This window comes from Oncorhynchus clarkii, chromosome 8, assembly GCF_045791955.1.
Source record: "Oncorhynchus clarkii lewisi isolate Uvic-CL-2024 chromosome 8, UVic_Ocla_1.0, whole genome shotgun sequence".
Classification (NCBI taxonomy): domain Eukaryota; kingdom Metazoa; phylum Chordata; class Actinopteri; order Salmoniformes; family Salmonidae; genus Oncorhynchus; species Oncorhynchus clarkii.
In genome coordinates, this window is record NC_092154.1 from 27,659,368 (window position 1) to 27,686,570 (window position 27,203).

General features: G+C 41.5%; 3 protein-coding genes across 6 annotated transcripts in view; 1 reads left to right on the forward strand and 2 right to left on the reverse strand.

Annotated features, from left to right (window-relative positions):
• The window catches only part of LOC139415221 (disheveled-associated activator of morphogenesis 1-like), a 121,464-nt gene extending 109,367 nt beyond the window's left edge, over nucleotides 1-12,097 (forward strand). For both annotated transcript variants that reach the window (XM_071163131.1, XM_071163132.1), the window contains 7 exons: nucleotides 615-703; nucleotides 844-1,012; nucleotides 1,191-1,298; nucleotides 5,749-5,809; nucleotides 6,459-6,590; nucleotides 8,234-8,404; nucleotides 9,256-12,097. In XM_071163131.1, the coding sequence (XP_071019232.1) occupies nucleotides 615-703; nucleotides 844-1,012; nucleotides 1,191-1,298; nucleotides 5,749-5,809; nucleotides 6,459-6,590; nucleotides 8,234-8,404; nucleotides 9,256-9,465 (940 nt within the window). In that variant the 3' untranslated portion in view covers nucleotides 9,466-12,097. The remainder of the gene's footprint in view (nucleotides 1-614; nucleotides 704-843; nucleotides 1,013-1,190; nucleotides 1,299-5,748; nucleotides 5,810-6,458; nucleotides 6,591-8,233; nucleotides 8,405-9,255) is intronic.
• LOC139415222 (trans-L-3-hydroxyproline dehydratase) lies at nucleotides 9,905-19,440 on the reverse strand. 3 transcript variants are annotated; one of them, XM_071163133.1, is made up of 7 exons: nucleotides 19,361-19,398; nucleotides 17,667-17,814; nucleotides 14,843-15,314; nucleotides 14,502-14,671; nucleotides 14,255-14,377; nucleotides 13,833-13,970; nucleotides 12,046-13,347 (listed from the first exon to the last, which is right to left on the reverse strand). In XM_071163133.1, exons 2-7 carry the CDS (start codon nucleotides 17,790-17,792, stop codon nucleotides 13,222-13,224), a joined length of 1,155 nt encoding a protein of 384 aa, XP_071019234.1. In that variant the 5' UTR covers nucleotides 17,793-17,814; nucleotides 19,361-19,398; the 3' UTR covers nucleotides 12,046-13,221. The 3 variants fall into 3 exon arrangements, with proteins under 3 accessions (XP_071019235.1, XP_071019234.1, XP_071019236.1); XM_071163134.1 differs by lacking the exon at nucleotides 17,667-17,814 and having other exon boundaries at nucleotides 9,905-13,347; nucleotides 19,361-19,440; XM_071163135.1 differs by lacking the exon at nucleotides 17,667-17,814 and having other exon boundaries at nucleotides 14,843-15,259; nucleotides 19,361-19,425.
• Nucleotides 19,441-23,711: 4,271 nt separating this feature from the next.
• Nucleotides 23,712-26,679, reverse strand: LOC139415618 (potassium channel subfamily K member 1-like). The gene is made up of 3 exons (XM_071163733.1): nucleotides 26,201-26,679; nucleotides 25,495-25,902; nucleotides 23,712-24,026 (listed from the first exon to the last, which is right to left on the reverse strand). The coding sequence occupies exons 1-3, from the start codon at nucleotides 26,535-26,537 to the stop codon at nucleotides 23,776-23,778; spliced, it is 996 nt and encodes a 331-aa protein (XP_071019834.1). The 5' UTR covers nucleotides 26,538-26,679; the 3' UTR covers nucleotides 23,712-23,775.
• Nucleotides 26,680-27,203: the final 524 nt, after the last annotated feature.

A 27,203-nucleotide genomic window follows, 5' to 3' on the forward strand; every position in this document is an offset into this window, starting at 1 on the left:
TATGTTCTCAACTCAAACAGGAAACTCATCATAGATGCACAACAGCCTCATGTCCCAGTCGGGGGAATCATAAAACAAACAAGGAGCACATGCCCATGGAAACAACACTCCCTCTTTATTAGACACCATAAAAATGAATTGTGTAATAGCGTTTTTCCCCATCCTGTGGTTGGAGATGTGGGGTGCTTCTTTCCAGGAACTGGCTTTGTCTTTCAAACAGAGTACAACTAATGTTTTGGTTTCTGAGAGCCCTGTAGCCAAGGCGACCCCCCCCCCCGGCACTGAAGTGTGGATAGCGACGCCCTAGTGATGAGTTCAGCCAAATGGGTCGCTCCATGTTTGCTCTGCCTTCCTTCAACAATCCATCTTATTGTCTCACGTCTAGCCAGCCAATGCCGAGATGGCTGTCCGACCATATCAATAGGGATAAGGGCTTCTTCATTTTTTTTTCTGACTAAGCTAACAAGATCTTCTCATGTTTCCAATGTGACCTGGGCAATTTTGTATCCTATAAATGACTTTTTCCCAACCTCCTTTCAGGACATATCAATTTATTTTGCTTACTTTTTTTTGCACTTTTTAATAATCCATCTCTCTTTCTCTTTTGCTCAAAGGATAAACCACTACCAACAGAAGCTACAGTCGCTGTACTTCAAAAAGAAGTTTGCAGAGACGATTGCAGGGATTAAACCCAAAGTAGAAGGTGTGTGTGATTGTGTGGGGCTTCTTGGCAAACCCTTACATAATAAAACTCAACTCAAAAACTCCCAATGAGGTCCACTGTATACACACATGTGAAGTACCCTACAGTTCAGGTGTCTTTTTTGTTTCTTCACTCCTCAGCTCTGATCAAGGCCTCCAAAGAGGTGCTGCACAGCCGCAATCTGAAGCAGCTGCTGGAGGTGGTGCTGGCCTTTGGGAACTACATGAACAAAGGCCAGAGGGGCAATGCCTATGGCTTCAAAGTGTCCTCGCTCAACAAGATCGCAGACACAAAGTCGAGCATAGACAAGTAAGAGGAAGAACTGTAATTAAAATTACGAGTGTGATGAGTTCGCTGTAGTGATACGCTCTATGAAGCAACCTGTTTGCATGTGTTGTATGGAGTGGTGTCATTATATGGGTGTGTGCATATGTGCCCCATGATGTGGTACTAGTGCTGCAAGTATCTATTGTCTATGTGCATGCAGGAACATCACCCTCCTCCACTACCTGATCACCATCCTGGAGAAGAAGTACCCCAAAGTCCTAATGTTCCAGGAGGACCTGCAGAGCGTGCCGGAAGCCGCTAAAGTCAAGTAGGTCGAGCCACAAAGACACCCTCCACATGTACAGCTCTCCAGTGTTTAGATCTATAGGCCCTTGTTGTATACTCTCATTAAATGTCTTCAGGAAATGGTTTTCAGTGGTCTATCAGTCCCATTGAGTTAACATTCACCCTGTAGGTCATACAAGCCATTGTAGATACTGCTACAGCACAAACTTCTCAATGCTGCCAACTGGGATTTAGGGGAACAGTTGTTCAGAATGTTTACTTAGCATTTTCCTTAAAGGGGGAGATGATTAGTGAAGATAAGCTAATATAATACTGTATATACACTGAGTGTACAAAGCATTATGAACATCTGCTCTTTCCATGACATAGACTGACCAGGGGAATCCAGGTGAAAGCTAGGATCCCATATTGACGTCCCTTGTTAATTCCACAATCAGTGTAGATGAAGAGGAGGAGACAGGTTAGAGGGATTTTTAAACCTTGAGACATGGATTGTGTATGTGTGTCATTCAGAGGGTGAATGGGCAAGACAAAATATTTAAGTGCCTTTGAACAGAGTATGGTAGTAGGTGCCAGGCACACCGGTTTGAGTGTGTCAAGAACTGCAATGCTGCTGGGAAATTTACGCTCAACAATTTCTTGTGTGTATCAAGAATAGCCCACCAAGGGCATTCAGCCAACTTGACACCACTGTGGGAAGCATTGGAGTCAACATGGGCCATCATTCTTGTGGAACGCTTTCTACACCTTGTGGAGTCCATGCGTCGACGAATTGAGGCTGTTCTGAGGGCAAAAGGGAGGTGTGCAACTCAATATTAGGAAGGTTTTCTTAATGTTTTGTACACTGTGTAAAGACCGTTTAGCAGAAGCTTTAATCCAAAACGACTTAAAGTCATGCCTGCATACATTTTATGTATGGGTGGTCCTGGGAATCGAACCCACCACCCTGGCATTACCAGCGCTATTGCCAACTGAGCTACAAAGCTACTCTGACCATAAAAATGGTGTGGTGAACTTCCAGCGCCTTTGTGTCTGCATAAGTAGCATCAGATCCATTAATTTATTTCTAAATACATGTCTCTGAGTAGCAGCACTCAAGTGGGTGCTACAAAGTGTTAGTGGAAAGAAGTGGCTAGCCAGCTAACCATCTACAAAGGCAGAGCCAGGAGGACGTGGGGGGACGGTGAGGTGCATTGCACCGGCTGCCGACCTGACTGTCTCTGACTGACTGACCGGCAACCTCAGACATCACCGCGACCTCCGCTCTCAAACCCAACTGAGCTGCTTCAACTCCCATTACCATCCTTCAGCTCCCGTCCTGACTGACTTACTGACTTTAAAATAGTTTTTGTCTAAGTTACTTGTTTGTTTTGTGTACTGTAATTCAGCTTTTAGCTGTCAAGTACGGCCTAATAAACTACTATTAATAACAAGGTTAGCGAATGACAACAATACCAGAATGTACGTCAACACTAATATTAATGACAACAAAACATTAACACTAATGACAGCAAACAGAAACACAATTTGGCTTGCTTGCAAATGCCTGCCATAGCATGTGTACTAATGCTAAGGCAGACTCTGTGCTATAATGGCCACCATCTCTAAAACGCCTCACCACAGTTCGATTTGATCATGTACAGTGCCTTCAGAAAGTATTCACACCCCTTGACATTTTCCACATGTTGTTGTGCTACAGCCTGAATTTAAAATTGCCTACACACAATACCCCATAATGTCAGTGGAATTTTAGATGTTTTTTTTTAAAGATTTTTGTACAAATAAATGAAAAGCTGAAATATATTCAACCCCTTTGTTATGGCTAGACTAAATAAGTTAATGAGTAAAAATGTGCATAACAATTCACTTAATAACTTAGATGGACTCCCTCTCTGTGCAATTATAGTGTTTAACACAAAAAAAAATGACTACCTCATCTCTGTACCCCACATATACAATTATCTGTAAGGTCCCTCAGTCAAGCAGTGAATTTCAAATACAGATTCAACCACAAAGACCAGGGAGGTTTTCCAATGCTTCACAAAGAAGGGCACCTATTGGTAGATTTTAAAAAAAAGAAGAAAATAAGCAGACATTTAATATCCCTTTGATCATGGTGAAGTTAGTGGTTACACATTGGATGGTGTATCAATACACCCAGTCATTACAAAGATACAGGCGTCCTTGCTAACTCAGTTGCCGGAGAGGAGGGAAACTGCTAAGAGATTTCACCATGAGGCCAATAGAGACTTTAAAACAGTTAGAGTTTAATGGCTGTGTTAGGGGAAAACTGAGGATGGATCAACAACAAATATTCCAAAACATGCATCCTGTTTGCAATAAGGCGCTAAAGTAAAACTTTAAATGTGGCAAAGAAATTAACTTTGCGTCCTGAATAGAAAGAGTTTTGTTTGGGGCAAATCCAACACATCACTGAGTACCACTCTTCATATTTTCAAGCATAGTGTTGCATTATGTTATGGGTATGCTTATCATTTGCAAGGACTAGATCTGTTTTTTGTTGTTGTTGATAAACATAAACGGAATAGAGCTAAGCACAGGCAAAATCCTAGAGGAGAACCTGGTTCAGTCTGCTTTCCAACAGACACTGGGAGACAAATTAACCTTTCAGCAGGACAATAACCTAAAACACAAGGCCAAATATACACTGGAGTTGCTTACTAATGTGACATTGAATGTTCCTGAGTGGCCTAGTTAGATTTTCAAGCCAATTTAAGTAAAACTATCTGAAAATGATTGTCTAGCAATGACCAACAACCAACTTGACAGAGCTTGAAGGATAAAATAAATAATAATGTGCAAATATTGTACAATTAAGGTGTGCAAAGCACTTAGACGCTTACCCAGAAAGACTCACAGCTGTAATCGCTACCAAAGGGGATTCTAACATATTGACTCAGGGTGTTGAATATATTAGCGTTTTATTTTTCATATATATATATATATATAGTTAAAGTTAATGAGACAAGGGGCGATTGTAGTGGATAAGTTTGAATGTATCATCAGCGTGTGTCAGTGAATGGCCGTTTTTTTACTACTGAGCCTATGAGTCAGCCTTGCGTCATCTAAGCATGTGCTACGTCTTTTAGCCCAGAGGAACGGATGTGTGTGTGTTTGTGTGATTGGATCAGTTGCACTCCACAATGCTTCAATTGTAGATATCTGAATTAATGGCTCTTTTGAACAAACACACACACACTTACTGATGTCATTCCACGTGACTGTGTGTAGTAGAAAGATACAAAAAGTGTTTTTTTCCTCATTCACTCATAGAACTCGTGAGCAGTGTTCTGCAAGACCACACCAAACACAATTCGTCAGGTCCCGAGGCAGCAAAGTATCCCCAAACCATCACACTACCACCACTATGCTTGACCATTGGTATGAGGTTCTTACTGTGGAATGCAGTGTTTGGTTTTTTCCAGGCATAATTGGACCCATGTCGTCCAAAAAGTTATACTTTTCAATCATCTGGCCATAGAACTTGAGTCTTGATGATCATCCAGGTGCTTTTTGGCAAACTTGAGTCAACGTTTTGGACAGGATGGGTCCTATTATGTCTGGCCAAAACCAAACGCTGCATTCCACAGAAAGAACCTCATATCAATGGTCAAGCATGGCAGTGGTAGTGTGATGGTTTGAGAATGATTTGCTGCCCCAGAACCTGAATGACTTGCCTTTAATAGAAGGAACCATGAATTCTGCTCTGTATCAGAGAATTCTACTGGAGAATGTCAGGCCATCTGTCTGTGAACTGAAGCTGAAGCGCAGCAAGACAAATGATTCGAAACACACAATCAAGACTACATTAAAATGGCTAAAAAGCAACACATTTGAAGTTTTCGAATGGCCTAGTCAACGTCCAGACGTGATCCCAATTGAGATGTGGCAGGATTTGAAACGAGCAGTTCCTGTTTGAAACCCTACAAATGTCACTGAGTTAAAGCAGTTCTACATGCAAGAGTGGACCAAAAATTCCTTGACAGTGATGTGAGAGACTGATCAACTACTACAGGAGGCATTTGGTTGCAGTCATAGCATCTAAAGGTGGCAGCACAACCAGTTATTGAGTGTAAGGGGGAAATTACTTTTTCCACACGGGAATTGGGTGTTGCGTAACTTTGTTAATTAAATAAATAATGCATACATTTTTGTTATTTGTAAACTCCGGTGCCCTTTATCTAATTGTAGGTTTTGGTGGAAGATCTGATAAAATTCAGTTTCAAAAATATGACTAAATAGAGAATTAGAAAGGGGTCAAATGCTTTTTCACTACACTGAATTTCTATATTGAAACAGTTCTAACTAGGCTAACACCATGGATGTGAGAAACTCTGAGTTGGTAGTGTGATTTTGTGAGAACAACTTTGAAAGTTAAGAAATGGAACTTTGCAATTGAAGAGCTCTCTTGAGGATTTAACCTCTCTTTCTCTCTCTCTCTCTCACTGTAGCATGACTGAGCTGGAAAAGGAAATCAATCATTTGCGCAGTGGCTTGAAAAACGTTGAGAGTGTGAGTACAGTAATTGGCCTGGTCTTCATCCTAATTCCCTCGCTGTCATCGCTTTTTCTACCAATCCACACATTTTCCTCATTCATGACCCTTTTTCCTTTTTTCTCCTATTTTCTTTCTCTTGTCCTCTTTCTCTTGGTCTCTATGATTGTTTTCTCAATTCATAGTACGTCACTCCCAATGGTATGTGCATCAGGTTGGGGTCAATTCTATTTCCATTCCAGTCAATTCAGAAAGGACACCAAATTCCAATTCCACATTTTCATCAGTGAAAAGCATTGATGAGAATTAATTGGAATTTCAGTGTACTTTCTGAATTGGCTGGAATTGAAATTGAAGTAATAATAGCTGTAGTCAGTAGCAACCCTGATGTGGATTATCCTGCCACCAAGGGAACCACTGAATATTCTCCCAGGTATCATAGTCCACATCATTGTCAGACCTAAAGCAAGAGATTGTTTTGCTTGAGAGCAAATTGAACAGAGAAATTGGGAAAGTAGACTGGAATTCTAGGGATATCACTTCTAATTATTAAAAGGTAAAAAAGCAAACAATGGGTGACCAAGTTAGCTGCAAATTTCCTCCCCTCTGCTCTGTCACTCACTTTTTCCTCTCTCTCTCTCTCTGTCCTTTTCTTTCGCTCTGTCAGGAGTTAGAGTTCCAGAAGAAGCGGCCCCAGGAGGTGGGCGATAAGTTTGTGTCAGTGGTGAGCCAGTTCATCACTGTGGCTAGCTTCAGCTTCTCGGATGTGGAGGATTCTCTCACCGAGGCCAAAGAGCTGGTGAGTGTGTGTGTTTTTATAGGGCCATGTGGGAGTCTAAAAAGCTGTGCTTCCATGTCCATGCCTACCTGAGTATCTGACTGTGACAGTCTTAGTCTCTGATTGTGTTAGGGGAGTTTGTATGCGTGTCGTGTGTGCAGCAGATTAGGGCTGCCTCAGTTTCCTCACAAGGTACAGTAGCTGTTGAAACAGGCTTCCGTGACCCCCTGGCCACCCCCTGCGAGGTGTGAGAGTAACATCAGCACACAGCATGCTGGGAGCTTCCTGTGCTGCCGCCCCTGGCTTCATTATTGGTCCCTAGGGGGCCTCAGGAAACTGGGAGAGGAAACACGCCTGGAAATGCTGGCTCTGGCTCCAATTAAACTGTTGCATTTTTATATAACATGCAGAATTGTGCACTTTTTGCTATAGAGGGTTAATGTTTGCTCTCAGATGTTAAATATGTTTAGGTGGCGCTGTGAAGATCCTCAGGCCACAGAATATCTCTAGTTGTAGTGAGCCATATACACTGGACCCAAACAGACACAAAATTCCCCTCTCCCCCAACCCCGTCACATCACCACCTGTGGCGTTGCATGCCTCATATGGCAGTGATGAACTCGCATCAAAGGCATAGTAGGAAGAGCAAAGTTAACGGTGCCCCCCACTTCACCCCATACACTACGACAAACACACACGCACCCAGTTCTCATTTCTGCCCTAGGCCCAGGTTCACCAGCTGTAATCAGTAGCACATGAAATGTACGTTAATGAGGGCTTCAAAGCCTTGCTGCTGCTGCTCCGCTACCAAGGGAGCAGGACATCCCTGTTTTACAGCAGAAACAGGATCCTAACCGCCACTGTCGTTGTTGTGTTTGTTGTTTTCAAACCCTAGCATTAGAAGGCTTTCTTCCTTCCTTTTAATGACGTGTTAATAATATGACACCAAACACATAGAATCAAGGGTAGTGGGTCAAAGTAAAGGAGCTGACATTACTACAGACTCATTTACTGTCGTTATACATCTGGAGAATATGCAATGTCCTCAATTTTTTAACCCACAAAAATTAACTCACGGTTACATGGTTAGGACTTGTTTTGTCCTTTTGGTTTTTGCAAGCTATCCTCAATGCAGTTGTTTGGGATGGGTGGTGGTTCTGTGTGGCTACAGTTGTTGTTCTGAATAAATGACATATCTGTCTAGTAGTTGTTGTTCTGTGTGCTTGTGTTGGTTGGCTGCAAAGCCTTAGCACTGGCCTGTATTTTGGCCCTGCTGCTGCACCATAAAGCTGATAAACGGTTTGCCGTAATGGCACTGTTGATGATTCTGGAGTAACATCCTCTGGTAACGCAGGTCACACTATAATTTAAACACATCTTGGGAAATGCTCTGATATAGATACAGTATATACTACTATGGTCAATATACTCACCTTTCTTCTACAATGCTCTCAGTGGTAATGTAAACCAATGTTTGGCCAAGAACAAATGCCTGTGTGGATCAGAACTATTTACACACTACCAGAAATAGCAGTACTTAAAAATCACAACATATAGCCAGAAATGGATGTATGCACACATTTTTCTCGGGTCAGAAGTGGTTGCAGTAAAAAACTGTTCTAGGATCAGTGAATGTTTTAGTTAATCTCTTCTCAATCCCAAAGTTCCTGAGGGCGGTGAAGCATTTTGGTGAAGATGCTGGGAAGATGCAGCCGGATGAGTTCTTTGGCATCTTCGACCAGTTTCTGGGGTCGTTTGCCGAGGCGCGTCAGGAAAATGAGAATATGCGCCGGCGCAAGGATGAGGAGGAGCGCAGGGCAAAAATGGAAACTCAGGTGTGTACATACCTGCTAATCCTGAATTTCATTAAGATTTCCCCTGACAATTCTCCCTTGTTTCAATATCTGTGTGCTGTTTTTATATCGCATTTAGTGCTGAAGATCGCAACCTCATTTCATTATGGATTTAAGTTACAGCTGTAAGGGTGAACATCACATTATTACAACCAATAATTACATTTTTATTACATCAGATATGTCACCAGGGCAATTTTCAGATTTTACATTTTCGTACCTCAAAAGAGGTCTTGAGTCGAACCAATTTCATATTCCATGCCTTTTGCTGATTAGATTGCATAACATGCATTAGGAGAGATCTGTAGGGATACATTTCAGATTAATGGGAAAGATTGGTCCCATCCAAAATCAGCTTTCCCTCTGAGTCCTTCAACCTGTTAATCTGGCAAAAATCCTGATGTCCTTTCATTCAAGTACAGAAATCAGATAAAATGCTCAATTAGATTAAGAAATGTGCGTCATGCACAGAATACTTGGACATCAGTCTTTTTCATCAGGATATTGGGCTAGATATGGTGCCACTGCTGGTACAAGCCTGGCACACAAGCCCATTTGCTTGTGAACACACTCAACAATGGCTAAACCAGCTACAATCTAACACTTCCCATGGCTCAAGATCGTATTGGAATGTTTAATGCCAGTTTGACTGAGACGTGGAACGTAGTCAATATGCAGAACACAGGGTTGACAGGAGGAAATTGGGTGCTTTTTGAAAAATATCACATCAGCTGTTGTCGTTACACCTTTATAGCAATAGCTCTTTTTCTTCCCCCACGTCTTTCCTTTCATGATCTCTCCATATTTCCATCTACCCTACGTGTCTCTCTCAGCTGAAGGAGCAGAGAGAGAAGGAGCGGAAGGCACGGAAAGCGAAGGCCAGCGGCGAGGACGACGGCGGAGAGTTTGACGACCTGGTGTCGGCACTGCGCTCCGGCGAGGTCTTCGACAAGGACCTGTCCAAGATGAAACGCAACCGCAAGCGCATCAACAGCCAGCCAGATACTGGCAGGGAGCGGCCAGTCACCAAGCTCAACTTCTGAGAGGTCCGGCCCCCTGCCCAGCCCTCCATCCTTTGATCCACCCACTGTCCATCTCATAAGCCTATCAACTCAGACAACCCAGCCATCCACAGGCTGCTTCACCCCTCCTTTTGGCCTATACTGTCATCCGGTGGCAAACGTTGGGAGTGCACATTCTTGACCCAACAGCCTCAGAGAAACGTAAAACCATATTTCCACTCATCACAGTATAACGTTCTGAAACATTTTGAGACATGTCAGGCTGTTAACCTCTTGAGGTCTGTAGGAGGCACCACTTCCATTGAAAACTTTGCTACTATGTGACAATAGGAGCAATTGATGAATGTGACCCAGGATAGTGAATGTTTCAAGGTGGTCTACTGTTCTTCCCCCAAGATGGAACAGAATGATAAAATGGATATAGACGTTTGTCTGGAAATGAATAACCAAATAAACAGAGTTTGAGGGGGAAGAAGTTTACTAAAACCAGGAAGAGGCCTCTGACAACGCGTGTTATTTGTATTTCAGAATGGGAGAATGGACTGACGACACTATCGTGTGGAGGTCACCTGGGGCGTCATTTATAACCGTTGCGTAAATTTCACACAATTCCTGCGTGCACCATTTCTGAGAAGTCTGTACACGTACAAAAAATATTGAGATTTATAAATTTAGCTTACGCCTTACATACACGTTTCCTGTTATAAATCAGACCTATCGTAACATGGGGACAATAACGGCCTTTATTTACTGTATAATTTGGAACTATTGGCATTAGGCCACGGCATTTAAAATCCGAATTGTTGTTCGATATTTACTTTATCAATAGATTATTGGGTTTCTATTTCCTGCCTTGGTATAGACTCAGGCAATAGGCAATGATGTCGCGCTCCCATCGCACAATTCTTTTTATTTTGCATAAACTACCGGTCTATTTACTATGTTGGCAGAATGTTTTAATCTTTAGCAATAATTTATGCTGTATCTGGAAAAGCACCGTGTCTGTTTCTGGCAGAGAAAACAATGGCAAATTGTCATGGACCCGTCAGCAGAACGTTTTGCATCGACTTTTCCTCAACCTAAATATACTAATAATAATGTATGCCATTTAGCAGACTCTTTTGTCCAATTCTACTTTAATGCGTGCTAATGCGTGCATACATTTCAAGTATGAGTGGTCCTGGGGATCAAACCCACTGATCTGGCGTAGAAAACGCCATGCTCTACCAACTGAGCTACAGAGGAGCACAAATATGATGGATTGCCAGTTAGAATTGTAAAACATTGTAGAGAAGGCTGGCAAAAAAAATATGCAATTACAGTAGGCCTATTTCAATGTAAAAGATCTGTATGTCGGTATTATAAACCGCGCTCCCTATAATATTGCAAAACATATAGCCTATCTGTTTACTAGGCTTCTAGGTCCAATGAAATGGCAGATGCGCATGGTAATTTGTTCTATGTCCTTCGGGAATATGAACACATCACGGCCAGAAAAGAAGAGGAATATATTCTACAATGGTTATGAAAATAAATAGGAAAAAGATTCCTATGTCTAATTATTTTGGATTCTAAAATTAAAAGTGATTTTCGCTCTTCTCACTACTGGCAAATGACTGCATTCTTGATAATATGTTTTCCAGTTTTTTATGAATATGCTTGTCATCATATCGCCATTTGCAGAAAATACATGGTTGCAATACAATATTTCAACCACTAGCAGATGTACGTACGCATGGTCTAAAGTTAGTGACGAGGAGAGCACATTCTCAGTTCAAGTTAGATTTTTATGCGTGATAACTGGCACGCACACATTTTGGGGTATATTTTGTACATACGCACGGTTTATAAATGAGGCCCCACGACTTCTGTGGAAAGTCACTATTTGCTCAGACCTCATCTGACACCTTTATAGCCCATGTAACCTGTGGAAACATATTCTATGTCTGGATGGAATTGATTCCAATGACATTATAGCTTCACTAAACAACCCCCAAATTCATGCTGGAGCATGCTCATTCATGCTTGAACAGACACTATTCATGCTGTGTTTAATGGCAGAATCATTGGGCAGACAAATGTACAGGAAACAGAATTTTTGAAGGCTGGGTGTTGGAACGACATTTGGGACTTGGGAGAGAAATCTAAAACCAGTGGAAGATGTATGTTGATCAACTATAGTTGACATTAAGAGGACATTTTACAGAGTGGACAAACTTTGTTTCACTTTTTTTTTCCTGCTGGAATGGGGAATTTTGTATGTGGTGATTTTCTAGATCATTAACGCCCAACGTATCCAAGGATCTGAGTGAATAATTACAGGACAGGAAAATACTTTGTTGTTATCTAACAGCCTTGTCTGCCATTTCACAAAACTGTGGACGCTCATGTCAGACTCTATGCATACAGTACATACAATGTTGGTTGTTTGCCCCCCCCATATTTCATGTTGTATGTAATTAATTTAAAACCATATCCAGTCAATGCAATACTACTCAACCATTATTTCCCTTTCACAGGAGTGCCCTCCTCCAGAGTTTAACTGTGTGGCAAATTCTCTTTCACAATTTCAGATACCTCCATTGGGCTTCTATAATTTAAATATGGCCTTCCATTTTATGGTGGAGCTGAAGTTAATAAATGGGGAAAAAGATGCAGGTTGTGGTATTTTTATTTCAAATCAAGGTGAAAATAACATTGTCCAATGGCTGCATTCCCAATCACAGCTAAATGTGTCTATGAATGGATACATGTTTTTTTTTAAATTACAAACATCAGCCTCCTTCATAGTCACTTGACTACTTTAGCAGAAAATGTTTGTATAGCGCCATCTTGAGGCCAATATGTGATATTACCCAATATGTTCCACCTTGGCTTTGTAGCACGACACTAACATTGATATGCACATCACCTTAAAGGGAGGCTGAACTGACTGATTTCACCACAGTTTTCCTCCTCATAGGAAATGTGACTCTGGAGATGAGATTCTGTCATGGGGTTGTGGTTTATAATAATATATGCCATTTAGCAGACACTTTAAAGTGTGCATACCGCAGATTGGTGCACCTTAATTGGGGAGGACGGGCTCGTGGAAATAGCTGGAGTGGAATGGTATCAAACATGTTGTAGGCACAATGCATTGGTAATGAAGGGGGGTGTGTTTTTTCATCCAATACAACTGTTGGATTTTCAAATACAAACAGCGGGAGGTCTCAACCCCCAGGGGGAAAAATGTTTGAGAGAATCAAAGTTCAAACCATTTTTGCGTGTATATTGCACCAACAAACTGACTCCTGTCCAGACCAGTGTGTCACAGCTCTCCCATCGCTTTGTACCAGGCGATGACTGGGCATGACTGAAATCAAAACCCAATCCTCAAATATCCAAGAAATCTGAGACATTGTTTCCTTAAAAAAGACTGACTTTATGACCAAAGTTATCCTACTTAACACTTTTTAGTTAATTTTGTGTTTATGACCACTACAGGACAGGAGCAAACTTTGTTATATTGGACACCTGCTCATGGAAGTTGACCTTAACCATGCAGATGTTTGAGGGAATTCCAACAGCCTTGTCTGCCATGTCTCTCATGTCAGACTCTGTGCATACAGTACACACAATACTTATGACCATTACCGATGCTACATAGGCCTTCAATGAGTGATGGGTTTTTTGTGTGTGTTTTTTTTTTTTTTTACAATTGATTTGCAATCTGATATGGTCCTTTGCTTGGATGGAGATGCACTCAAAAGTGGTTGTGGACACTGGTAGCTGCTCCTATTTCAGCAGGAAACCAAGTTTTAGCTTGTCGTCACTTTCCTGCACAAAGCTGGCCACGCCAGTGTAGTGTGCTCTGCCAGCCACCTCAACCACCACAGCCTTGAAGTCTCCACATGTGGTGTCCTGTGCAAAATGGACAGAGAAGTAATTGGGTGCCTTCCAGGTAGACAATTATAGAACTTTGTTTATGCTTTAAATAGAATCTGCATAAAACTGAGTTTACCTACGATTATTGTACTAGTTTTGGGTAAGCTTTTGTGTGTCAAATATCTTTGCTGAATAATTGGTGCAATGATTGCAATGTCAACTGCAGAAAGCAGCAACAAGTCAGTGGCCTTCGATCAAAGTGCTGTGTTTTGCAAAGACGCAGTTATCAGTATTCCCCCCCCCCCCCCCCATGTACATTATGCTCTTATTTGCTCCTCTGCACCTGCAGCACTATCAGGTCTGCATAGTGCATACAGACCTTCTGCTATCCTGAAATTAATATCAATATAACAAGACAAATCATACATTTGAGATATCATTGTGTTAATGAAACGAAGCTTAATTGAAAACTTCCAAAAAGGCTAAGAGGCATGAACATATATTGGAGACAGCCCTAGTACCTGAACAGCTTTGCCAGTGAACAGAGATCCTGTGGCCCCACTCTGGAAGGTCCTAGTCTGGTTGAGTTGGATGAGGCCTTTATGGTACTGGAGAGCCACACGGGCAGTGACCCCTGAACCTGTAGGGCTTCTGTCCACCTAGCCCATGTGACGTGTCAGAGAACCAAAAAGGATACAAAATCAGACCACATTAATGTAAGAAGTCTTGCTATAGTTGCAATTAACTTGAACTCTTCTAATTTTAATATCAAATGACTTATTTACAAATCACTGTCAACTTCAGTCTCCAATGTTTATCTATGCTTGCCATTTACTTTTCTTTTCAACCTTACTTCAAATCATATGGTGATATGACAGGTAGCATGAACAGTGGCTTCTGTTGAAGGCTACTGTACCGTGGCAGGATTTAAAGTTTGTTGTACCTGGGCATCTGCAAACACACACATGTTAGCAGTGGGCTCTTGGGAATAGGCATCTTTTCCATCTGTGAGGATGGTGCCATAGAGAAAGGCCAGGTCCTCACTGGTTGGGTGATGCAGTTTTACCTAGGGGAACCAGACATTCACAGGGTTTTTTCATCTCCTAGGTTGAAGGATTCAGGACATTGAGGTGAACATTGAGTGGCTGTTTAAACTGCAAATTTACAGTTGGGCTAGAACAAATCTTTACCTGAGATTTGACAGAGTTGGTCACTGCAGTAGCTGCATCCACCAGATCCCTGGTCTTGGACTTGTTGATATCCAGGCCAAATCGCTCTGCACTTACAAATGCGTAGAATGCTCCTCCGTAGCTTATATCAACAGTGACTTCATCATGCCCAGGCACAGCAACAATTACATCTGACAAAAAAGAGATTTAGCCTTGATAGCCAGAGGCAGCCAGCAGTGTAAAGTAATTTGAGATGGTGATACCTTGTATTCTACAGGACACAGATCCAACATTTCTCATTGCAACTCTATATGCAATATTACTATGTATTGAAATGCTTGTCAGCAAAGAATGCAACTTACCTGTTGCAAATGCAAACGCTGGAACACTGTGGAACCTCACACCTCCGGTTTTACCATTGGAGTACTCCACAAATGCCTTAACCAGGCCACATGGACAGTGTATATTCACCTGCGTCTCTGGCGACCTTGGCTCTTGAACAAGTTTGTAGTCTACAGCAAACCTCCCAAGAGCGATGACTGCGTGGCCACACATGGTACTGTAACCTTCGTTGTGCATGAAAAGAACCCCCAAGTCGGCTTCAGGTATCTCACTCTCCACGACCAGGGCTCCGTACATGTCATAGTGTCCTCTTGGTTCGAACATCAACACTCTCCGTAGGTAGTCCAGATGCTCTCTCACGTAGCGTCGTTTGGATAGCACACCCTCGCCCTTTACCTCTGGGTAACCACTAAGGATAATGCGCAAAGGCTCTCCACCTGTGTGCATGTCAACCACAGAGAGTACCGATCCTTCGTGGGGTGGAAGCTCCATCTGATTTCAACAAAAACATTCAACCAGAAGGTTTGCATGCAATTTTCTGTGGTGTAATAATTGATCACTAGGTAATGGGAATGCAACAATATCATCCATTGGGTTTATCTACCTCAGGTTAGGGCCCTGTGTTTTGCCAATCATATACAGTGCCTTGCGAAAGTATTCGGCCCCCTTGAACTTTGCGACCTTTTGCCACATTTCAGGCTTCAAACATAAAGATTTAAAACTGTATTTTTTTGTGAAGAATCAACAACAAGTGGGACACAATCATGAAGTGGAACGACATTTATTGGATATTTCAAAATGTTTTAAATCAAAAACTGAAAAATTGGGCGTGCAAAATTATTCAGCCCCTTTACTTTCAGTGCAGCAAACTCTCCAGAAGTTCAGTGAGGATCTCTGAATGATCCAATGTTGACCTAAATGACTAATGATGATAAATACAATCCACCTGTGTGTAATCAAGTCTCCGTATAAATGCACCTGCACTGTGATAGTCTCAGAGGTCCATTAAAAGCACAGAGAGCATCATGAAGAACAAGGAACACACCAGGCAGGTCCGAGATACTGTTGTGAAGAAGTTTAAAGCCGGATTTGGATACGAAAAGATTTCCCAAGCTTTAAACATCCCAAGGAGCACTGTGCAAGCGATAATATTGAAATGGAAGGAGTATCAGACCACTGCAAATCTACCAAGACCTGGCCGTCCCTCTAAACTTTCAGCTCATACAAGGAGAAGACTGATCAGAGATGCAGCCAAGAGGCCCATGATCACTCTGGATGAACTGCAGAGATCTACAGCTGAGGTGGGATACTCTGTCCATAGGACAACAATCAGTCTTATATTGCACAAATCTGGCCTTTATGGAAGAGTGGAAAGAAGAAAGCCATTTCTTAAAGATATCCATAAAAAGTGTCATTTTAAAGTTTGCCACAAGCCACCTGGGAGACACACCAAACATGTGGAAGAAGGTGCTCTGGTCAGATGAAACCAAAATTGAACTTTTTGGCAACAATGCAAAACGTTATGTTTGGCGTAAAAGCAACACAGCTGAACACACCATCCCCACTGTCAAACATGGTGCTGGCAGCATCATGGTTTGGGCCTGCTTTTCTTCAGCAGGGACAGGAAAGATGGTTAAAATTGATGGGAAGATGGATGGAGCCAAATACAGGACCATTCTGGAAGAAAACCTGATGGAGTCTGCAAAAGACCTGAGACTGGGACAGAGATTTGTCTTCCAACAAGATAATGATCCAAAACATAAAGCAAAATCTACAATGGAATGGTTCAAAAATAAACATATCCAGGTGTTAGAATGGCCAAGTCAAAGTCCAGACCTGAATCCAATCGAGAATCTGTGGAAAGAACTGAAAACTGCTGTTCACAAATGCTCTCCATCCAACCTCACTGAGCTCGAGCTGTTTTGCAAGGAGGAATGGGAAAAAATGTCAGTCTCTCGATGTGCAAAACTGATAGAGACATACCCCAAGCGACTTACAGCTGTAATCGCAGCAAAAGGTGGCGCTACAAAGTATTAACTTAAGGGGGCTGAATAATTTTGCACGCCCAATTTTTCAGTTTTGGATTTGTTAAAAAAGTTTTAAATATCCAATAAATGTCGTTCCACTTCATGATTGTGTCCCACTTGTTGTTGATTCTTCACAAAAAAAATACAGTTTTATATCTTTGTTTGAAGCCTGAAATGTGGCAAAAGGTCGCAAAGTTCAAGGGGGCCGAATACTTTCGCAAGGCACTGTAACACAGTAATATTTTATCCTGTATTTGAAGCCTAATCCAGAAATTAGAACTACATAAAAAATTCAAACAATGGTCTAAGGATTGTGCTGGACCATCTGACATGAAAATGGGACAGTTTGATGAAAAAGCTTTAAATAAAAGTTAAATTATAGCAGGGTTGGGGTTAATTCCACAAATTCAATTCCCTCTCCCCGTAAATTCCATTTCATTCAAATTCCAGGTCAGTCTTTGAATTCAGAGATGGGGGTGGGGAGTGGCAAACTTGACATCACAACAACTTGGGGGCAGTGGTACAAAAAAATATATACACTGAGTATAGAAAACATTAAGAACTCTTTCCATGACATGGACTGACCAGGCAAATCCATGTGAAAGCTATGATCCCTTATTGATGTCACTTGTTAAATCCACTTTAATCAGTGTAAATGAAGGGGAGGAGACAGGTTAAAGAAGGATTTTAAAGCCGTGAGTGTGCAAGACAAAAGATTGAAGTGCCTTTGAACGGGATATGGTAGTACAGTAGGTGCCAGGTGCACCGGTTTGTGTCAAGAACTGCAACGCTGCTGGGTTTGTCACGCTCAGTTTACCGTGTGTATCCAGAATGGTCCACCACCCAAAGGACATCCAGCCAACTTCACACAACTGTGGGAAGCAATGGAGTCAACATTGACCAGCATCCCTGTGGAACGCTTTCGACATCTTATAGAGTCCATGCCTCAACAAATTGAAGCTGTTCTGAGGGCAAAAGGGGGGGGGGGTGTAACTCAATATTAGGATGTTTGGTATGCTCAGTGTATATACCACCACCCAGTGATAGTGGGAGGACAAAGGAGGCAGGTACTCTGGCACAGGTAGACCCCATCTGTGCACGTGCCTGCCCCCTCCTGAACTTCAGTCTCCCCCCACCCATGAGACTGATTTGACCCTCCCTCCTCTTATTACTGCAATTCCATGGTAACGGAATTACACACTCAGATTTTTCACTTTAAAATGTATACCAAACAAAAACCATTGATTTAAAAGTTTAAACAATAGAGTTCTGTGCACAAGGACTACTTCCAACAATTTCCACAGAATATTTTACAAAAACACTTTCACAGGAAGAACTGTGCAGATACGAAGTTTGGTAACAGAACAAAACTAAAGGAGACTTTGCCGTTAGATGTCTCAAATTGAGGGAGCGTGCAATTTGCATGCTGACTGCAAGAATGTCCACCAGAGCTGTTGCTAGAAAATGTAATGTTCATTGCGCTACCATAAGCCACCTACGTCATTTTGGAGAATTTGGCAGTACGTCCAACCGCAGACCACGTGTATGGCGTTGTTGGCAAACAGTTTGATGATGTCAACGTTGTAAAAAGAGTGCCCCATCGTGGCGGTGGGGTTATGGTATGGGCAGGCATAAACTACGTACAATTAACACAATTGCATTTTATCTATGGCAATTTGAATGTACTGAGATACCATGACCAGATCCTGAGGCACAATGTCGTGCCATTCATCCACCGCCATCACCTCATGTTTCAGCATGATTAATACATTGCCCCATGTCGCAAGGATCTGTACACCAGTCCTGGAAGCTGAAAATGTCCCAGTTCTTCCATGGCCTGCATACTCAGACGTGCCACCCATTGAGCATGTTTGGGATTGTCTGGATCGCCGTGTACGACTGCGCATTCCAGTTCCCCGCAATATCCATCAACTTCACACAGACATTGAAGAGGAGTGGGGCAACATTGAGCATGTTTGGGATTGTCTGGATCGCCGTGTACGACTGCGCATTCCAGTTCCCCGCAATATCCATCAACTTCCCCCAGCCATTGAAGAGGAGTGGGGCAACATTCCACAGGCCACAATTAACAGTCTGATCAACTAACTATATGCTAAAGATATGTGTGGCCCTGCATGAGGCAAATTGTGGTCACGCCACAGACTGACTGGTTTTCTGATCCACGCCCTTACCTTTTTTTTAAGGTATCTGTGACCAACTGTATTCTCAGTCATGTTAAATCCATAGATTAGGGCCTAACAAATGTATTTATGTTGACTCATTTTCTTATATGAACTGTAACTAAGTAAAATCTTTGAAATTGTTGCATGTTGCCTTTATATTTTTGTTCAGTTCAGAATGAAGTGTATTGAATTGAGTAAAAAATATATAATAACACCTACAGTATGAAACACCATTCAAAACCGTTTTTCAAGGTAGCCTATGAAGTTAAAAGTAGTTCAAACTATGCTATTAGAGTGCTGCAGGGCATGCGTAGAGTTGTTTACTTACTTTCTTAGATCCAATCCTGATATTTACGTTCATGGAACGCTGCTTAAATTTCCGTTCCTTTCTTTCCGGTATTCAAATGCAAACTTCAAAATAAAAGTAAAAAATAATTATTTTTTTAATCAATGGCTTCTAATATTATTGCAAGCAAATGTGATAAATGATTAATGAAAACAAGAATTTGGGATTTCAATTATTTTATACCAGTAAGAACTCATTCAATATTGAGACTGGTATTTATTGGCCTGTAGCAGTGTTGCCACGTGATATTTCCAGCAGGCAGCGCTGTTAACACTTTCCAAAGACCTTGATTCTATTTGAGTCAGTTTTACATTGCAAACTCTACTACGCCCAAACTTAAAAGGAAAGGATTGGGTACTGGTGTGGATAGACGAAATCAACATGCATTTGCATGGCTGGTTTGGGGCCGGTGATAGGTTTTGTTTACACGAAACAGTATCCCTTTCTGAAGGTCATGGACGCATTCGAGCGGATTAATTTTGTCAAGTCCTTTACCATCGTTGGTCACCGTCTTTCAAAGTGTGTTGCATTCTGGGGCACTTTTTTTTAAACTTACGCCTACATGTTGACTGCATGTACGTTACACAAATCATGTGATCAAAGGTCATGACTGCAGCCGTGAATCCCAAAGTGTTGTGAAGAAACTCCAAGGATGATTTAACAGAGAGTGGCGATGGGCTTTAATAAACACATTAACTTCTGGACACACTCCCGACTTGATCGATGCAATTCATGTTCCACTTTTAAATAATAAAACGAGAATGAAATTGTTTTACAAGATATTAACCTCCGTAACTGTTAAACATTTAATTTGGGAAGTATATCTGTTAAATGTGTCAAGTCAATAAATCAGATATATAAGCATGTGACACATAATTAGTCACTCCTCTCCATTCTTTTGGATTAAATTGTGCAAACTCCAAACATATGCAGTGCTTGTTGTGATAACACTTCTCTCTGAAACCTGCAGCCCTGCTGTCTAGATCATTTTTACTCCCTCAGCTTTGGGACACCTGAGCAGATGGCAAAGGCACACGTGAAGGCTCAAATGGAAGGCTGAGGGGAAGGGGTGATTTGTGATTCAGCCCAAGTTCCGTAGTTGCTTTTCAACAACTTCATCCTGCATCCATCACCTGCATTGTGGGAGGCTCTATTGTCAACTAAACCAGTTTTTTGTTTGTTTGACCAATGCGAACATGACCAAAGACAAGACTGAAATGCAGTGGCGTAAAAAGTACCCAATTGTCATACTTGAGTAAAAGTAAAGATATCTTAAGTATAAAAAGTACATGTAATTGCTAAAATATACTTAAGTATCAAAAGTAAAAGTACACAGCATATATTAAACAAACCAGGCTGCAACATTTTCTTGTGTTTTTTTTTAATGAAAGATAGCCAGGGGCACACTCCAACACTCAGATATCATTTACAAAGCATTCAAAATGTAAGGAGTACTTCTGGGTGTCAGGGAAAACATATAGCGTAAAAAGTACATTGTTTTCTTTAGTAAAAGTAGTGAGGTTAAAGCTGTCAAAAATATAAATAGTAATGTACAGATACCCCCCAAAACGATTTAATTAGTATTAAAGTATTTTTACACCAATGCTGAAATTGAACCAATTTGCTGCGATTCATGTGTCACGATTCATGCATCCAATGTTGACAGAGCGACTTTTGAGGATTTTACATGTTGTGGTGTTCGTCTGCAAAGTTGTTTCCGCGGTCGCAAAAAGCTAAATTAACATCACACGAACTGAATTAAATGTAAACGGTTAAATGTAAAAGGCATTGAAAATAGAACGCTTGCGGTACGCTCAGTTGTCATTTCACAATGGTAAGCTTGTTTATGTGAGAAATCTTTAAAAAAAACATCAAATTTTGAAAAACGGATACTAAAATCTGAAAATACTACATGTCATGTCTAAAAATCTATATCTATCTTTCCTCTATAATGTTTTATGTCCAGATTCGAGAAGAAAGATGACGAGTTTAATGGTGAGCCTGTCACTGTCAGTTAGCCTTTTAATTATTGCACAACATCCAGCCAAATTGATGCAATGGTATTTTCCAGATTTCTGAACACTTTTTTCTTCATTGATTTAGTCATCCTAATTTTGGCCATTCTCCAATAACTTTTGAACGGATTATGATAGAGACTTGAGGTTTGGACCTGGGCATTTCTTAGAGGAGTATCTACACAACTAACATACAGTATTTACCCATTTGTCAAAATAAGCGTTTTTGATTGAACACCCTAAACATTATATCAAATGTCTGTGTGTATATATATATATATATACACACTACCGGTCAAAAGTTTTAGAACACCTACTCGTTCAAGGGTTTTTCTTTATTTTTACTATTTTCTACATTGTAGAATAATAGTGAAGACATACACTATGAAATAACACATATGGAATCATGTAGTAACCAAAAAAGGGTTAAACTAATCTAAATCAATGTTATAATTGAGATTCTTCAAATAGCCACCCTTTGCCTTGACCCACTTGCAGGCTATTGGCATTCTCTCAATCAGCTTCACCTGGAATGCTTTTCCAGCAGTCTTGAAGGGGTTCCCACATATGCTGAGCACTTGTTGGCTGCTTTTCCTTCACTCTGCAGTCTGACTCATCCCAAACCATCTCAATTTGGTTGAGGTCGGGGATTGTGGAGGCCGATCATCTGATGCAGCACTCCATCACTCTCCTTCTTGGTAAAATAGACCTTACACATTCTGGAGGTGTGTTGAGTCATTTTCCTGTTGAAAAACAAATGATAGTCCGACTAAGCCCAAACCAGATGGATTGCGTATCGCTGCAGAATGCTGTGGTAGCCATGCTGGTTAAGTGTGCATTGAATTCTAAATAAATCACAGACAGTGTCACCAGTAAATCACCCCCACACCTAAACACCTCCTCCTCCATGCTTTATAGTGGGAAATATACAATCAGAGATCCTCCATTCACCCACACCGCACTTACAAAAACACAGTGATTGGAACCAAAAATCTCCAATTTGGACTCCATACCAATGGACAAATTTCCACCGGTCTAATATCCATTGCTCGTATTTCTTGGCCCAAGCAAGTATCTTCTTATTATTGGTGTCCTTCAGTAGTGGTTTCTTTGCAGCAATTTGACCATGAAAGCCTGATTCACAGTCTCCTCGGGACAGTTGATGTTGAGTTGTGTCTTTACTTGAACTCTGTGAAGCATTTATTTGGGCTGCAATTTCTGAGGCCGAATGAATTTCCCGATAGGCTTGGCCAACGTGCCTTGGCGGAGTTGGTGTCTACAAAAAAATGGCATTACCATTGCTCTCTATAAGCACTGTGACAACCAATCCGTGTGACAACCAACCTTGGTCTCCCCCTTCTCCACGTGCTTTACATACGACAATTTGTTTTGAGCAGACTTCGCCAGCCGCTTTGAACAGGGTACGCGGCTCACACCCCAACCCTCACCGGGGACGCTGCATGGTTTCAAAATGTGCAATCACTTTTCACCTGTGAGGAAGCCTTGGCATAGAGCTCTGTAAATATTGTACATCTTTCTTGCAATTGTGACGTGTTTTTATATATATTTTTCATTTTAAAAATACTTTTGGGGTTTTTTCATTACCAGTTGAGGGTTAAGCAAAAATATCTGTTGGTGACCTCTGGAATTGCAGGACTGACAATGGCAAATCTGTTTACTTGACTTGGCTAGCTATAGCTAGCCAGCTGGCTAATCTAACTTGAATAATGCATCAACACCTGATCAACACAGCAAAAGCTTTTTATTCCACCTGCTCCTGTTTCTGTAAGGATGTGGACTGTGGTGTGGTGGTCTCTCGGGCTCTTATATCTCCCGAATCATCACCCAGGTAGGTACTACACATTTGGTGGTGGATGTTCCAGCCTACCTACAGAGGAGTAGCTGTGAACTTCAGCCACAGAGGTGCCTGATGCAAAACTCCGGGCCTGTCTGACTGATGTTTCTCCCTCCCTGGCAGTACCATCAATGCCACCACCACTCAAGCTATACCTTTACTGAATTGCATTATTTAGCTGTGGGAGACTATCTCCCATGAAATGCCAGCTCCCTGAATTTATTTAGATTTTTTTTTTTTAAAGTGACTGAGATTGGGAGATTCTGGTCTAGAGTAATCGCCAATCCCACAACACACTGGTTAGCCACACATCTCTCATTCAAACAGTATAGCTAATTTGTTTGAATGAGGAAGTGTAGAGCACCCAAAACCACCCTGCTCACAAGACAGTGGCATACAATACCCCCTCAACCCCCTGTGTGTGTGTGTGTGTGTGTGTGTGTGTGTGTGTGTGTGTGGGAGGAGGGGCATAAGGCAGAAGACACATTTCCATTCTCATCAATACACAGTGAAGTATCTATTTTATGCTATTGCCAGGTTGTGTTGTCCTGCCGGAGGGAGGCGGCCTGGGCGGACACTGAGGAGAAGGTCAGCTGATCAGTTAGGTGGTCAGTCATTTGATCATGTTCTGTGCTGCTAAACTCCTCCTGGTCTCTGGTCTCTGACTCTGGAGCATTATTTTCTCTGTAGAATCTCCTCCTGAAGCTCTTCAGCTGTGGCAGCTCACAACACGTCTCCACCACCACCAACAGACACACCAAGCCAAGCAACAGGTACACTAACACAGAGGGAGAGTGATGAGAAACAGGGGAGAATAGGATTAATCACACATGAAACTGATATAGTAATTCATTGGTGGTTCTGTTATGGTTATAGTAACTTACAAGTGATGGCTAGACTATAGCATGTGGTCGAGGTTATGATTGTGTTATTATTAGGGCTGTCAAGAGTTGATACGTTAACTCAAGTTAACTTTTTGTAATTTTATTGCCCAATAATTTTTTATCGTGCTTAATCGTCTTTTCTGAAACCTTTCAAAATACACTGACAACATCCCAAATACCCAATCGATACAGCTAAAAACAACCATGCATTCTAAAAGCAAGTTCACTTTGAGGTTAAAGAAAGTCTGCTTTTTTCAATTTATCTAATTTTGCTAACCATTATCTTAGACCAAATCAAGTCATCAATATTTTTTTTTTAATTATGAAAAATCTTAATTTTTGCTTAATTTAAGCAAATTCAGAATTTGTGATTAATCACAGCAAATCCTGGAAATAACTTGATAAAAATGTTTTATCGTTTGACCGAGCTAGTTGTTATGGTTAGTTTATGGTTTTATAACTCATACCCTGATGAAGAGAGCTTGCTGTCAAAATGTTGTTAAATCAATTATTGCATCGGAGCTACTACATTGGAGCCAGTGGTGTAAAGTACTAAAGTAAAAATACTTTAACATACTACTTATGTCATTTTTTGGGGTATCTGTAATTTACTTTACTATTTATATTTTTGACAACTTTTACTCCACTGCATTCCTAATGAAAATAATGTACATTTTACTCCACACATTTTCCCTGACACCCAAAAGTACTCTTTACATTTTGAATGCTTAGCAGGACAGGAAAATGGTCCAATTCACACACTTATCAAGAGAACATCCCTCGTCATCCCTACTAAACACAAATGCTTGGTTTGTAAATTATGTCTGAGTGTTGGAAGTGTTGGATCTGTAAATGAATATAATTAATGTGAAATGATTTATACTTTTACTTTTGATACTTAAGTATATTTTAGCAATTATATTGACTTTTAATACTTCATTATATTTAAAACCAAATAATTTTACTCAAGTAGTAATTTACTGGGTGACTTTCACTTTTACTTGAGTCAAGTTCTATTAGGGTATCTTTACTTTTACTAATGTATGACAATTTGGTACTTTTCCCACCACTGAGTGGTGTTTCCATTCTGAAAAATAACTTATAGGACATGGCTAAAGACTGTAGTGTAGCTAAAGACTGTAGTGTGCACTGTTTTTATACACTGTATACACACACTTAAAGTGACATCAAACTGGATTGAACAGATTATATTTCTTATCTATGGAATCTATTGTTGCATGGCAGTAGGGCAGGCGATCTATCTTGCTTTTTCATTAGTATCTTTGACAAGGTAAATAGCAGTGAGGGCTGAGGTTCACGGCTTTGCTATGGTTAGGTGTTGGTTGTGTTACAGTAACTTACGTGTAATAGCCAGCTTATATAGCGTGCGGTGAGAGTTGGGAACGGTATTGTGAGTCTCTCCAGGTACATAGTCTCCTAGGCCAATTGTAGTAAGCGAGATGAAGCAGAAGTAGAGGGACTCCAGGTAGCTCCATAGAGGCTCCAGCCTGCAGAACACTACCGCTGGTAGGAGGAAGAGGAGCAGTGCTGCAACAACGGATAGACATGCCGCATGGACAGCGGCAAACTTTGGTTTGGACACTACTCCCCATCGCAGGTGAAGGTACGCCACAGGCCGGCGTGTCACCAGGACCATGATTCTTTGTACCAGGGCGGAGAGGAAGAGGAGAGTGACGGGGATTCCGAGAAGAGAGTAGAACACACAGAATGCCTTTCCTCCATCTGACAGTGGTACAGTGTGACCATAGCCTGCAACAACATGCACACACACCTTTTTAAATGCAATACCTATCCTGGAGGCTGACAGCCCTGCTCAGGTACAGGCAACTTCAGATTTATCCACTTCCACTGAAAATATATTTTTTAATTGAATTTTGACATTAGTTCCCCCTCAAAGAAATGGCTTATTCAATTCATCTTAATGTTTTCACAATTATCTAGTAGTGATCCAACTTTGTGATACCCATCTTGGGAAGATGAAACCAACTTTAAATAACTACATTTTAGCAAAGGTTAAAATCACACTGACCAACCCACCTAAACCTACCCGTGGTGGTTAGAACTGTGCTGGTAAAGAACAGAGAGGATATGAAGTCCCAGTTGTTTTCGCTAGCGTTACCGAGCACCGACACGCCGTAGTTATTGGCATGCAGCGCGCGGGTCAGAAGCTCCTCGAGCCTTTCGTCAGACACGCACACGTTGTCCCAGAGAAACTTTTGCCGGGCGGTCTCCAGCTGTTCGCGCAGCCGTTGCTCATATGGAAGCTCAACCGCGGAGAAGACCCATGCGCCAAGAATCAGGTAGAGCGCATAGCCTGACAGCAGCAATGCGAAACTCAGCTCTGACCGGTGTCGTTCCACCAGACTCGCGCACTGGCGGTACATTCTGAAACTGGACCTGACTTACAACTGTTTCTTTCAAATTCTGTGATGCGGTCAATTTATTATGTCTAATTTTCACATTACTGATAGTTGTTATCGATGAGAGTTAATATCTTAAAGTATTCTGTCCAGATGGTGTGATCTTCTTTTCCTCATTCCATGATACAACCCTTGTCAAGGTGACGCGCGACCTGTCCTGAGGACGGGACGCGTGACGTCGTTGGTTCTCACTGGGCCAGGTAGACTTTAAAGGTGAGGTGTGTGGTTGCAGGGCAGCCGGTCTTGCCGGTTTGGGCTGGTTGTTATCACTCTGCTGCTCTAGTGCATGACAGGGACAAAGGCTATAAGGGCCCGCCTGTCGCTTAAACCAATATTTAATTACAGAATATGTTAAGGCAAGGGTCAGCTTTAGGTTTTGGCTAGTCGGTTTAAGAGTCAGCTGTGTACCTAAAGTCTCTCCTGCATGACAGCATTTTTAACACACCGACCCAAAACCTTATTTCGTAATGAAATACATTGTTGGTTAAAACAATGTTGTATATACAGTATATATAACAATTGTATTTTTTTGTATGCCCATTCCTGCCTACACCTTTCTTCCCCCACTAGATGGAGGCAGAATACGTATATTTTTTAACTGTGGTTGAGACAGGTGCATTGGAAGATATT

What these genes read in the sequence shown, in the direction of transcription:
- LOC139415222 (XM_071163133.1), bottom strand. Translation starts at nt 17,792, where the DNA reads ATGGACTCTATAAGATGTCGAAAGCGTTCCACAGGGATGCTGGTCAAT. An exon ending in CCAACTCTGTCAAATCTCAG is followed by an intron (nt 14,378 to 14,501) that starts GTAAAGATTTGT and finishes TGGTTCCCCTAG; the next exon opens with GTAAAACTGCATCACCCAAC. An exon ending in TCACTGGCAAAGCTGTTCAG is followed by an intron (nt 13,348 to 13,832) that starts GTACTAGGGCTG and finishes CATTTTGCACAG; the next exon opens with GACACCACATGTGGAGACTT.
- LOC139415618 (XM_071163733.1), bottom strand. Translation starts at nt 26,537, where the DNA reads ATGTACCGCCAGTGCGCGAGTCTGGTGGAACGACACCGGTCAGAGCTG. An exon ending in CACAGTTCTAACCACCACGG is followed by an intron (nt 25,903 to 26,200) that starts GTAGGTTTAGGT and finishes ATGTTGTTGCAG; the next exon opens with GCTATGGTCACACTGTACCA. An exon ending in ATATAAGCTGGCTATTACAC is followed by an intron (nt 24,027 to 25,494) that starts GTAAGTTACTGT and finishes CCTCTGTGTTAG; the next exon opens with TGTACCTGTTGCTTGGCTTG.